Here is a 14181-nt window from a genome sequence, read left to right as displayed (position 1 = left end):
CCACTGATGCCTGCCTCTGCTTACACCTCGTTCCTACATTCAGTTTTCAAAAAATGCCTCTATCAGTCCATCTCAACATCTAACATCCACAGCCCATGAGACCATGTCCGCCCTCACCTCCTCCAGGATGTTTTTCTTCATGCTTCTGCCCAGATACATACTGTCTTTTATTTGTCATGACTTTTAAGATGCTTTGTACCCATGTTATTTTGTGTGTATTTATGGCTGGACTGCATATTTTAGTACATTTCCGGTACTAACATAGTGCCTTGCCCTTTATATGTATAAAACACCTTTGTGAATATGGACTCCATTTGGAGTCCCTTTTATATAGAAAGTGCCCTCCAGTTTGCAGTTACCATCCATGTGTTCAAATATTCTTGATTCACTTCTCCATGCAACAAGGTCGACTTTGTTAACAAGAAATATTCTTATACTTAGGAAAACTGTAAATTGAACTTAAGACATTTATCTGAAAAGTTAGATTTATTATCCTTTTTATGCCATTGCTTCACTTCCATCCCTTTATTTCCTTTAGCCTCCTGTTCTATGCCTGTCTGTGTAAGAATGTCCCCCCTTTGTGGGGAGGGGATTAGGATTCCCTCCAGCTATTTTTTGATTGAAGAAGACCTCAGTTGTTGCCCACATATCAATTTCCTATTTTCTTCCTGGCGAATAAGCCTCAGATGTTATTTTTTCCTTTCTTGGCTTCAACCACCACTGAAAACCCCCCAGTAAATAGACAGCATAGTTAAATGATGACTGAAATATCTGTATAAGGTTTATTTTTGCTACCATAGCAACTGCTAGCAATTACATTGTCTCTCATTTTGGAGCTCCTAGCTCACATGAAATTGTTTGGTGTCACTTCCCCTGCTGGCAGTTGTGACTCTCTCCCTGTTTCATCAGGAAGAGGTTTGCCTATTGTCTTTTTTTTTTGCTTTAAAAATCAAAACAACACAAACAAAACCACGCACAACCCAACTCTCTAAATCTTTGACTTCATTCATGAGGTTCTAGAAGTTTTCTCATGAATGCACAAATACCCTTATTTTTATATCCATTTACTTTTTATATTCATCTTTTAAAAAATCATTCATTGACTCTTCTAGTACCAAATGAAAATGACAAATTTCCTACCCTAAAAGAATCCACAATGTAGGAAGGGAATAGATAAAGGCCTAGTAAGTATCATATAGAGCTTTTGTGCTCTGGTTACCCATGAGAGGCCTCCTCTGAGTGCTTAGTGAACACAGGACAGTGGGCTAGGAGTTTCCAAAGGGAGGAAGGGGGACGTATTTGAGATGTCTTTTTAGAGGAGTTAATATTAGAACTGGCCTTTTAGAACCAATGCTCTGAACAATGTATATGTGCATATCACCAAGGAATTCATGGAAGCAGCCATGCAAAATAATTATGTATGTGAATCGAGCACCTTCTGCATGCTTTAGCAGTGTGTAAAGAACTTGGGGGACTAAAGAAATATCTAAGAATTATTTTTAAAGGATAGAATTTAAAAGTTAGTTACACATACATAATGCAGACCTGAAAATATAACAATAAGATGGTCTAGATTATAAGCTTTCCATGTATTTGTGGTGTGACTTCTGCCTGCCCTGCCTGTGGTGATAGCAATCCCTTCTTCAAGGGTCTTAAAGTCTATTTGAAAGTGTAAAACGTGCATAAATGGAAACTTAGCATTTTAGTCTGTCCATAAAGTTAATATGAATGAAATTAGAGATAAGTTCTGTGAACACTGTGAAATGAGAGAACTTGTCATGACCTGAAGAGAGAAAAGAAGCCTGAGAAGGTTACAGTGGTCCACTTAGACCTGCTGTTTCTCCTGCCTGGACCCTGGTCTTACCACCTCCTCTTTATGGCTTGGTTTGGTGACTGTAGAAAGAGTATGACAGTATCCAGTCCTATCAGTAGTGTTTGATGGTTTAAACTTCATTCTTACCTCTTTGTTACAAGAGTAAAGTGTCCGATACCACTGTCTCTAAATATTGGATGTGTCTGAAATGTCTGTGGTGGAGGAGGAGCATTTAGTGTTTGATTCTGGCCAGCCCAGCCAGGACATGTGTTTCTGGCACTCTCTGATTGGATGGCCTTTGTCAGGGCCACAGCCCACAACATGAGAGGTGTGCATCCTGCCTTTCTGAAAGACCTGTGGAATTTTGGTGTTTATAGTTGGATTATTGCTATGGAGGTCCAAAAATACATAGTCATCATAATCACATGCTGAAGACTTAATCTTACCTTTGTAGAATATAAGAAACAATGTTGGAAAGAAGACAATCTACTCAACTGTTGATAACATTTTAAACCTAACCATTTTGTTTAAAATATAACTTTCTTTGGGAAGTTACAATTTTTTAGAAGATAAAACTCACAATGGATTTTCTTACTATTTCAGACAAGCTAAACATTATTTTGTTAAATAAGTTATTATTATTTAATAAGTAATTACATATTGTTATTATTTAATAAGTAATATATTAATAGACATGTTACTTTTGTATCCTAATTGCAGTTATGGAGTGTAAGTCTTTCATCAGACATCTACTTGTTATGTTAATAGCAGTCTTGAAATATATGGCTTTTTTTTTAATTGTGATAAAATACACATAACATAAAATTTACTGTTTTAACCATTTTAACATGCACAGCATTGTAGCATTTAATACATGTGTCATGTTATGCAACCACAACTATCCAGTTCCAGAACATTCCATCATCCCAAGAGGAAACCTGTAACCGTCAAGCAATCACTCCACATCTTCCCTCCCCCAGCTCCTGGCAACCACTAACCTGTTTTCCGTTTGGTTTTTAATGTATATACTTTGATGTCATAGTTTGCAGAATAGTGGAAGTACTTAAGTTTGGTCTTTATTGCTCAGTTTTTATAGTGGTATAATAATACTTTTCTATTCAGTGTGTTAGACTCATTTTCTGATCATGTGAGTATTTTTAAAGGAAAAAAAACATTCAGCAACACAGAGTTTCCTTAGGGATGTGCAGCTGTACTTTAGAAATTTTCTTTAATATTAAAACATTAGTAATTTTATTAATGGAGTAAAAAAAAAAACTCATGAAATTGGAAATAAGTAGATCAGGCATTTCTTTTAGCTTTTATAACACTGAGAATTAAGTACTATAACCATGCTAGCCGTGAAGATTATTCACACTTCTGTAACCTGTGGAATTCTGAAATTGTAAAGCATGAAAGTAAAAGGCCATGCAGAGTAACCGAGGAATTAAAAGTATCATCTAAATGAAACATGTCCTAAATTACAAGAATAAAAATTCCCTTTTTTCTACTGGATAGTCTTCTCTGAGGCTAAAGAAAAAATATCATTATAAAATATGTGGCTTTGTTCAGGTTTAAAAATTATGTACGTTGATAATGAATAATGTCATCAACTTATTTAGGAAAGCATTTGCACATCTTCCTTAAAAAGCAGTGATGATGTTTGAATACCTTGTTATGCTCTCGATACTGGTTGAAAGTAGGTCTATTTTACTGGTTTTCTCTGTGCGCCTAGTTCCCCTATGCTTTTTTTTTTTTTTTTTTTTTTTTTTTTAGCGTTTTGAGTACAGTGCTTATAGATAAGCTGTTTCACAGCTAAGCCCTTTGAAACAAAATCGGGTTGGAAGATTTAATTTGGAGCACATTTAAGAATTAGATTTGACTTTAAGTTTAGCGGATAAGCGTGCAGGTCTGGAGTCAGGCCACTTAGGTTCCCATCCTGCCCCTCATTGTACTATGTCAGTGAGTGACCGCCTCTCTGCACAGTCCTTATCCCTGAGTGTCTTGCAGATAAGCAGAGGGCCTGTTGGTGGGCTGTTGGCAGGGAGAACGGAAGAGGGCCTGAGAGGCTCTCTCCCGAGAGCATGCGCTGCTGTAAGTGTGCTGTGTGTGTGAGCTGCTGCTGGGGACCGGGGGATGCCAAAGCCTGCTTTTATCTAAAAATTGAAATGTTAACCCCACACTTCTACAACTCCTGAGGAAGAATTTCACTTTCACAAAACTGTTCCAACCCTTCTCCGTAAGTGTTCGCATACTGTTTTTCTTTGGATTCATTTTTGTAATGTTTTTGTCATATGGATTTGAGCTACCCTCCACCCCAAAAAAAGACTTTTTGGTTAAAAGGAAAAAAAGGTCTAATAACTTAATGCAAAGAAGATAAATGGCTGTTTTCTCTGTTATTCATGGTGATTCAAGGTGTTGAATCTTATTTTCATGTTTTCAATTTTAGAGTAGTGGAAATTACTTTTACAATTAAAATACAACCTAACTTTTACAATCCTAAAATACAGTAATTAAATTACAGGGGAAATTACTCACTGCTGGTGAAATTCTGGTAGGATGTGTGTGTGTATTTAATATTCTCTTCAAGATGAAAGAAACACCCAGGGGAAAATACGAGCATCACAGGCAAGATACTTTTAAAGGGTGTCTGTTCTAGAGTTTGACCAAGTGGAAGAGCAAATTGTTGACTGGGGATTATATTTACCCCTTGCCCGGAGACCTCACAAAGGGGCAGCATGTCTTCATGAAAACATAGCATCTCCACTGTGTCTTTGCCTGCCCTGCCTTTGGACTTCCACTTGGCCGGGCAGAGACACCGGCAGCACCGCCCAGGGCAAACAGTATTTGGTTTCTAAATAAGGCACGAAGCTGAAAATACACAGAAGTGCAGTGGTTGTTAAATCAATATGAATCGTGCAGCTTCTGTCCATACTTTGTGGTGATGGTGTCTCTGTCTTTGTGGCGCTCATAACCCAGTGTCCTGGGAGTTAAGGAAAATAGTATTTAACTCTTTAACTAATGTTTAATGATTAATTGTTTTTCAAGAGGAAACCACACTAAAAACTTGGTGTAGGAAAAACCCGTATGAAAAATCTCAAAAATTTTCCATGAGACTCACTCAGAATCCTTAAAAAAAAAAAAAGTGTGTGTGTGTGTGTAGTGCTTGTGTGCATCTTTAAGTTTAAATTGACTAAACTAAAAAAAATTTAATATTTTATTTAATTTTTTTACATTTTTATTGAGTTAGTCTTTTTTAAAACATTTTTTATCGAGTTATAGTCATTTTACAATGTTGTGTCAAAGAGTTATAGTCATTTTACAATGTTGTATCAAACTCCAGTGTAGAGTACAATTTTTCAATTATACATGAACATATATTCATTGTCACGTTTTTTTCACTGTGAGCTACCACAAAATCTTGTATATATTTCCTGTGCTATACAGTATAATCTTGTTTATCTATTCTACATTTTGAAATCCCAGTCTGTCCCTTCTCACCCCCCGTCCCCTTGGCAACCACAAATTTGTATTCTATGTCTATGAGTCTGTTTCTGTTTCATTATTTATGTTCTTTTTTTTTTTTTTTTTTTTAGATTCCACATATGAGTGATCTCATATGGTATTTTTCTTTCTCTTTCTGGCTTACTTCACTTAGAAAATAAATTTTTTTTTTTTTACTGATATACCTTTTTTTAAAAGGGGGTATTGAGTAGAATCAACTTCACTTTCTAAATTGTTTACCGTGAAGGTCTGCTGCTGTTCTTTTTGGGGCATTAGAACACTCAGTAAGTATTAGCTATGTCAGTGCTGCAGGCACTGTGCTGAGGAGTGAACCTCTATTAACGTACTAAATTTTCACAGTAACCCCCTGAGTGCACATTTCTATCGCCCCCTTGTGCAGATGAGGATCTAAGGCAGAGTGAAGATAAGTGACTTGCCCTGGATCACACAGCCACTTAATGGCTAAGCTGGGACTCAGACCAGGTGTCAGCTCTGTCTTACTGGACTGCACCACATTGAGCAAAAGTAGCACTTTGCTTATTGTAAGACAGGGGAGTGATGCTGTAATTATGTATCTAAGCTACAAAAGGAGTAAAAGTAATCGTATCATGGTTTTACAAAAGTGCTGGAGGCAAGCTTTGTTCTCAAGAGGCCTCCTTTCAGGCCTACCTGCAGGAGGAATTCGTTCCACAGGTGGAGGCCTGACCCACATTTCCCGCTTGTACATCTCTTACCTGCTTTTAATTTTGCATCTAAGCTGGTGGAGCTCTACCCTCTACATGCTTCTTCTTACCTCCCAGACTGAACTCCTGGGCCAGTGGCTGGTGGAGGGACCCTCGTCTGTGCAGTCTGTTGCAGGAGCTGGGGGCCTTGTTGGTAGCGGTGCTCACCAGGGACCCCTCTGCTCTGAGGAGACAGCCTGCCTGGGCCTGACTGTCTGTGGGAGGCTGGGAGGTGTCCTGCAAGTGAAAAGACTAGACTGACAAGATATCTCTTGTCAGAATTTAGATTCTGAGGGGAGCTGGCTGGGGAGGACAGTCAGACTGACAAAATAAATGAAAGAAGAATGGCAGTGATATGTGCTATAAAGAGAGTTAAAATGGAGCGAGGTGATAGCCCTATTTTAACTGGTTTGCTACCGTAGACAACATCCCTGAAAGTCTTGACAAGAAGCTGAGATCTCAGTGATGAGGAAAGTTCAAGGGGAAGAGCATCCTAGGCGAGAAGAGCAAAGGCAGAGCCAGGGAGCCTGGGAGGGCTCATAGAAGGCAGCCCTAGCAGGAAGCCGGGGTTGCCGGAGCCCAGGGGCTCCTGCAGGCACTGCGAGAGCCAGAGAGGCCAGGCTTGCTGGGATTCATTCACTGGGATGAGGCTTTTGGGATTCATTCTTAGAGCCAGAGGAAACCTTTGGAGGATTTAAAACGGGGAATGAATTGATGGAGTTTACGTTTTAAAATGATCATCCTGGAAGTTTTTGGAGGAGATTGGATTGCAGCATGAGTGCAGATGGCAGGAAACTGTAATGGTGGTGCAGGTGGGAGGGGATGGTGGGTTGACCTGGGATGGCTGTAGTGGAGATTAAGTGTAGGGATTCAGCGTCTATTTTGAACTGAATACGGGTAGTAAGGGAAGAGAGACTTAAGTTTAAGTCTTTGGTTTTTGGCTTTAGTGGGGCTGTTTATTGAGTTTGGAAAGAGCAGAGATGAAAGTTTCATGTTTTGGCATTGTCAAGTTTAGACAGTCAAGAGGAGACGTAAAAAAAATTGGCATTAATACCCAGGTAGGATGACCATGTGATTGTGCAAGCAGGGACATTTTTGAGAGTGAAATAAAGTGGAGTAGGATTTAGGTTTTAAATACTAAAGCTGGGACAGCAGAGGCAAACTGGGACTCTCTTGGCAAAATTGGAATGTATGACAGTGGGAATCTGCTTCCAGGCAAAGATTTCAGGATTGACAGTATCAGCTGTTTAGAATACTGCTAAGAAGTCAAGTGAGATAAGAACAGAGAACATGAGGGTCATTGGTGATAATAAAAATCCTGGACAGCCTTATCTTCTTGGGGCTAATGGGTGGCAGCCAGATGGGTGTGGACTTATGAGTAGATACAAGGTAAGGAAATAGAGATGGAAACTACATATACCCTTTCAAAGAGGTTTGGTTGTGGAGAGGGATGTAGGTGAAAAATATCCAGAGCTCTATAAGAGATCGTTGAGTCTCTTCCATCAAAACCGGAAAGGACATCCTAGGGGAAGTTTTCATTTTATTTTAGGCTAAAGCTGCATCAGATTTAATATTGCGCACGTGGAAGAATAAATATTGCTTCTATTAGTGAAAATAATGGGACATGCAATTTTGGATCAGGGTTTCTGTTGTTTTTATTTGAATAATCCATACTTGATTGTGAGCATTTCTAGAATTGTTGCAGAGGTGAACATTGATTTATAAAAGGACTGACTGTAAAATCTAGCCTTTCAGACTCTAGTTCATTCATATCGGGGCTCATATCGTTCGGACTAGTGGGGTGAAGCCATGTAACTCAAGCATCAGCCTCCACTAGCTGTAGTGGGGTTTCCATAAAATGATGCTTGTCTTGAACCAGTTGGAGCATCCGCAGGGAGTTTACCTGGTTCCTTTGCCTCTTTACAAAATTAAATACCTGATCTTTTCTCTGAATCTGATTTTCACATACCCAGCTTTCTTCAAACTACCTACAAATAATTTAAGATTTTTCTTTAATATCATATAGGCGTGTTTCTTTTTTCTTTTTCTTTTTAAATTGAAGTATAGTCAGTTACAGTGTGTCAATTTCTGGTGTACAGTACAATGTCCCAGTCGTGCATATACATGCTTATATATATATTCATTGCTTTTTTAAATCTAATTTTATATATAGGCATGTTTCTTAACGCTAATATCTGATGATTAAGTTATCTGGTGAGATATTGCTTCAAAATTTTTAAAAATTGTATAGGTTGAGAATTGGCAAGCATTTTAACTTCATAAAGGAGACAGAAACATTGAATTCTCCAGGTTTTAAATTGCTTGGTAAGTTATTTTTTTAAAATGACAGTGTAAAACACATTCTCTTCAGAAAAAGGTCCTGTGAAAATGTTACATGATCATTCCCGGAATGATTTTGTAAGACCAGTGAATTCCTTCTTTTACACATTTGCCAGAGGTAAGGAGTGCCTGGCACTTCCACGCATGATAAACAGTAGTGTTAGCAGCAGAACAGCACAGACGGTTTAGCGTTCTCCAAGTGTAAAGAGCGAAAGGAACGGGACTATTTCATGAGACTTCCTGAAAGGATCGCAAGTATATATGACTTGTAAAAGGTTTTAAAGCATTTCATATTTTCTAATCGTCTGCTTTTCAAAATGGTCTCATGTTTTACTTTGAACTACTGTTACTCTTAAACACTTTTAAACATGTGTGAGAACTCATTTAATCAAAATTTTTATAGAAAAAGCTGAAGAATTTATGGTTTTTTGATTTGGAGAGTATATTGTTTATTTTCCTTGACACATTAAATGTGTCACAGCCTGACTCATCACTTTGCTTAGAGTAACGTACTTCTTTTTAAAAAATGTGTATCCCAGAACTTCACTGTTTTTTTTTAAAGACCACACTAACCTCATCCCTTAAATAGATACCTAATATTATGTAATCATAGATGAAATATGAAAATGAGTCTTTTTGTATATGCTCAAATTTTGAGGTGGAATATCTGGAGGTTTAGTGGCTTAAAAGAAATAATAAAATGAAGAAAAATGTGAGCTAACGTTGTCTTGTGGTGGAAAATATTTTTTTCCAGCTTTATTGAGATGTAATTGACATTATATCAATATAAATGAGACATAATTGACATAATATTGCATAAGTTTTAGGTGTTCAGTGTGTTGACTTTATACACTTATATATTACAAAATGGTTGCTGCCATAGCACTAAGTTACCATTTCTTTTTTTATGATGAGAACATTTAAGATCTCTCTTAGCACCTTTCAAGTATATAATACAGTATTATTAACTATAATCACCGTGCTATACATTAGCTCTCCAGAACTTACTCATCTTATAACTGTAAGTTTGTACTCTCTGACCAACATCTCCCATTTTCTCTAGTTTTTAGCTCCCAGGAACCTGGTAACTCTGATTCTCTGAGTTCAGCTGTTTTAGATTCCACATGTAAGTGATATCATACAGTATTTGTTTTCCTCTGATTGATTTATTTCACTTAGCACAATACCCTCAGGGTCCATCTGTGTAATCACAAATGGCAGGATTTCTCTTTCTCATAGCTGAATAGCATTCCATTGTGTGTGTGTGTGTGTGTAATATACAACATCTTTTTTCACTGTTCATCCATTGATGGACACTTAGATTGTTTCCATATCTTAGCTCTTGTGAATAATGTTGAAATGAACATGTGAGTGCAGATATCTGATATCCTCTTTTTGTTTCCTTTGGATATATACCCAGAAGTGGGATTGCTATATCATATGGTAGTGCTATATTTAATTTTTTGAGACACATCCATACCGTTTTCCATAGTGGCTGTGCCAATTTACAGTTCCACCAAGAGTGCATAAAATTATTTCCTGTAACATAGCTGTTTAGTTTTTAAAGAAATCTTCTTAGAAGTGGTAAGATTTTTAAAAAATTAGAGTAGAGGAAAAGTAATAATTATTTGTGCCTAGGAAATATTTTATGTGTTTAAATTATAAATCAACTTGCTATTATAAAATATGTCTTAAATCCAGAAAATAATTTGTTAAATAAAATCAGAGTAGTTACATTAAATTAACAAGGGCTAAGTTTCTAAATACCTTGTAGAAATCTGACTTGCATAATTCAAATTTAGTCTTCCTAAAGAAATAAATACATGAGATTTATATTTTTCAAATTTCACTCACAAAGAAACTTTATCATACTTAAAGTTCATTTAAGTCAAAACAACAGAAAATGTAATATCACCATTTTTTATTTTAAAGATCAAAAAGATATATCAAGTTATTATCTCCCTCTGATTAACTGCTGCTAAGCACACACTGAGGATTAAAAACTAAACAAATCCATTTATCCATGTAGGCCATGAGGTCAGATACTTGAGACTATAAATAGGCAGATTTAATGATGCCATTAATAAGGAAGAAGAGAATATACTTCTGGGGTGTCTTGTTTACTTCCACTAAGCATATGTTCTTTAGAAAACAAATTACTGAACCAGGTGGAATAAGGGAAAAACTAAGGTGAGTAACAGAATTATTTAACACAAACCCATTATACATTCAACAGTAAGAGTATAATTATATTCCATTTTCATATTTGAAATAATTATGTGTTAATCTTTAGAATTAAATTTGAGTATTTTCTGCAGTCTTGGAGATATGACTTTAAATGGAGTGTGTGGATGTCTTCCTATCACTCAATAACCTTGTCAAAGGAAAGAGGATAGTTATTCATACAAAGATTGCAGTGATTATCCATAAGCTATACATATGGAGACATAAAACTGGAAACATGTTTTTTCTAAATCCTACTGTTTTCAGCCTGCCCACAATGCTGTCCCTGTTATTGACCCTATCACACTCCCTCCTTTTTTAAACTTCAATCTATTGTCAATTGTGTCATTGAACTCTCAAGAAATATGGATACTCCACTGATGAGTCTATTTGTTGGGGTAACTTGTTAATAGTTTTCACTTGGGTACAAGTGTACCCAAGCTCATTTTTTCCCCCCAAAGAGAAACTCTTTGGAAAACAATGTAATTAACTGTTGTCTAAATAAACAAATATTGGAAAGAGTTTAAATTGATGGCTAGTTACATTTGATTGAGGTGGGGTTTTTTTGGAGAATTATTTTTGTGGAATCACATGAAGATGACTTTCCAATTTTCATAATGAATTGGAAAAACAGTTGATCAAAGGTAGCTGTCTTTTCTTGAAGTGCAGATGTATTGGAAGATATCTCACCTAGTTCATGAAAATAAGCAATAATCCATCAAAGAGAAATAGTTAAAGGATTAGTTTTGCTTTTGAGATAAACTATAACATTTTTATCTTTTCTAGTTTTTACTTTTTACATTTTTTTTCTTAAGAAAAATGGTAGAAAGAGGTTAAGAAAATAAAGTAAGAATAACATGAGAATGGTGCTTAAGAAATTTGGGGGGACAAAAGAGAATGTAATGATGTTTTTGGGAGATCATTGCAGTAAATATATCCAATTGGTTTTTATTTTAGGATCAAAAAGTGAATGTGTCATTATTATTTCAGTTCTTTATCTTGGCTTTTGTAATAACAGGAACACACCTATTATACTAGACTTCTTGTGCTTAAAAAAAAAGTTGTTTTAATGGCTTTGATATTCTAAGGGCTATTTTTGAACAAAATCTTTGCTAAGACTTTGTGCTGCATTGACCATCAGTACTTGGCATGTTATGTATGGCTTTGTTTCTAGTTCCACCTATTTCCTTAGGGAAAGTTTGTATAAATGAGACTACTGTGTATTTCTTTGTAATTTCCTTCTGTTGTTTCTTGGGAGGAAGAATTGCAATAGATTTTACAGTATTTCTACACTAGATTAGCTACCTTTCTGTGGAAATGAAATACATGGTAGTTGAGAGGGCCAGGAATGAATGGTATTTTAGGTTGCTTAAACCAGGCAGATGACACAAAATTTACTTTTTAGAATGTGGGTGATTTCCTTTGCTTGTTATAGAGCACGAAGGCATGGTTCTGATGAGTGAATTAGTCTTTAGCACACACATGCCTCACGGTTTTCTTCTGGTGAGTCAGTGCTTCTTTTAGATGTTGTTCCAGAGAAAATAATAATACATTGTATTTATTGAATAGGTTCACACAATGTTGGGGGGTATTTTTTGTTTTGTTTTGTTTTGTTTTTTTGTTTGTTTGTTTGTTTGTTTTTGGATCTGTCACTCCAGATCTCCTATTGCTATTTCACCAGCGCTGGATGCCCACAGTTGGAGATTCAGCAATAGAATGCCATGGGGGAAAGGAGATGGGCTTGGAAATGAACTTCCCTGGGTTTCAAACCTAGATCTGCAATTTACTGTGACTGAGGACAAGTTAATTCTCCTCTTGGGGATGTGTTCCTTATGCTGTAAAATAGAGATTACAGCAACTCACAAGGTTGTTGTAAGAATGAGCTGTGATACCTGCATAGCTTCCCCCACATCGTAGTGTAATAGCATGCAGTGTCCGTTGTTACGTGTGCTCTACCAGTGCTCACTGACCGATCAAACCGAAGACACCGAAAGAGAAAGGGAGAACAAGGTAACATCTGGGGCTTTCTATGCATAATTGAGCAAAATTGTATAATAATAAACTATTTTTCCAGTACAGGAACTGATGTATTTATTTTTCTATCCAAAGCCAGTGTAGGTGCTGAATAAATGCTTGTTGTATAGGAGTGAATTAGAGAAATTAGAATTCTTTTTTAAATTGAGAAAAGATTTGAGGACCTGACTCTGTATATGTTGTGTGTATCTGAAAAAAAGAATTCATTGGAGAATTCATTCATTCAACAGTATTTTATTAAGCATCTTCTTTGTGCTGAAAAATATTCTAGATCCTTTAGAACACAGCATTAAACCAGAGAGTTAAAGTGCTGGTCTCAGCTTCCATTCATTAATTAGAATTCACTAATCTGAACTAATTAGTGGTCAGAATTGTGACCATTTATAAGAAGCCAATGAACATTACTGTCGCTGGATGAAAAATAAAGAGTATGTAAGCTGAGATTTCTTTGCTTAGTATGCCATTTGTACCTAAAAATAAGGAAATAGGAAGGTAAACTCTTTCACAGAGATACCTAGCTCTTTGTCAGTAAGTATTACTTGGTTTTTAATTTCATTGTGATGTTTTAGTTATGATGACATAAATAAGATTTCAAATGGATTATTTATACTTTTTATTAAGTTATTTTCTTTGGGATTGAAAATAATAGTCATGACAGAAAGAAAGGGATTGTTTCAGATCATTCTTCCCTGAATAAAAGGGATTGTTTCTACAGAAGGATAAAAATGATAGTTTCTGGAGAGTTATACTTACGTATTTATAGCTTAATACTGCTTAGATTATTATTCTATTGAGAGAATTATTCGTATCATTTGTGACGTGTGATCTGATCCATAGTGTTTTCATTTTTTACTACCTTTCTTACAAAATTAAGAGGCAGCTTATGTGATTTTTGATTGGCCTGCTAGTATTCAAGTTGATGAACTAACAAAATTGAGTTCTGGGCCGCAGTTTCTTGAAGATTTGTCAGTGTATGGATCAGAGTTTTCTAGCAATGCTATGTCTAGTAAGATTGTAGAAGCTTTTAAACTTCAGTGAAATCATTCACTGAGTCAAGTAAAATTTCCATTCCCTCAGTAAAATATGCCGAATGGCTGTCCTTGGCACATTGAACCCCTAAAGCCTATAAGGTACTTTCTAGATTGCCCATACATGCCTTTTTTATAAAAAATCTGTTTTGACTGTTTCCTAACCTGTTAAGGCCTGTTTTTACCATTACTTATTGTAATAATGAAATTTACCTAAATATTATAAACATACGATTTGAATTCAGTAAGAGAGTTGTTTCTGTAAAAGCAAAGTTAAGTACTTCAGAAAGAATCTTTGGTGAGTAGGCCTCCTGTGCCTCCCCCCCCCCCAAAAAAAAGACGTACTGTTGAATTATATGTGAATGAGAGAACTAAAGAATGAAATAAAATGATAAAATCAAGGAATTTGCATTCAAATTGCTTGCAGGTGTCTTGAAATCTTTAGCTCACTTAAAAAACAAAAAAGAAAGAAAAAGGGGAAAGGAAGGCGAGCCTTTGTGTGCTGCTTATGCCAGAAAGA

The 14181-nt window shown here is 36.1% G+C and overlaps 1 protein-coding gene across 7 annotated transcripts in view; it reads left to right on the top strand.

The window, feature by feature from the left end:
- COBLL1 (cordon-bleu WH2 repeat protein like 1) overlaps positions 1-14181 on the top strand; it is a 141612-nt gene that overhangs the window by 54293 nt on the left and 73138 nt on the right. The window contains exon 1 of one of the 7 annotated variants that reach the window (XM_031451564.2): positions 9486-9502. The exons of the other annotated variants lie outside the window; for them this stretch is intronic. Within the exon in view, the coding sequence (XP_031307424.2) occupies positions 9501-9502 (2 nt within the window). The 5' untranslated portion in view covers positions 9486-9500. Of the gene's footprint in view, positions 1-9485; positions 9503-14181 lie in introns of those variants that run through there. 7 annotated transcript variants of the gene reach the window in all.

Source organism: Camelus dromedarius, chromosome 4 (assembly GCF_036321535.1).
Source record: "Camelus dromedarius isolate mCamDro1 chromosome 4, mCamDro1.pat, whole genome shotgun sequence".
Taxonomy (NCBI): domain Eukaryota; kingdom Metazoa; phylum Chordata; class Mammalia; order Artiodactyla; family Camelidae; genus Camelus; species Camelus dromedarius.
Note: the sequence above shows the minus strand (reverse complement) of the source record. Positions and strands in the feature narration are given on the sequence as shown.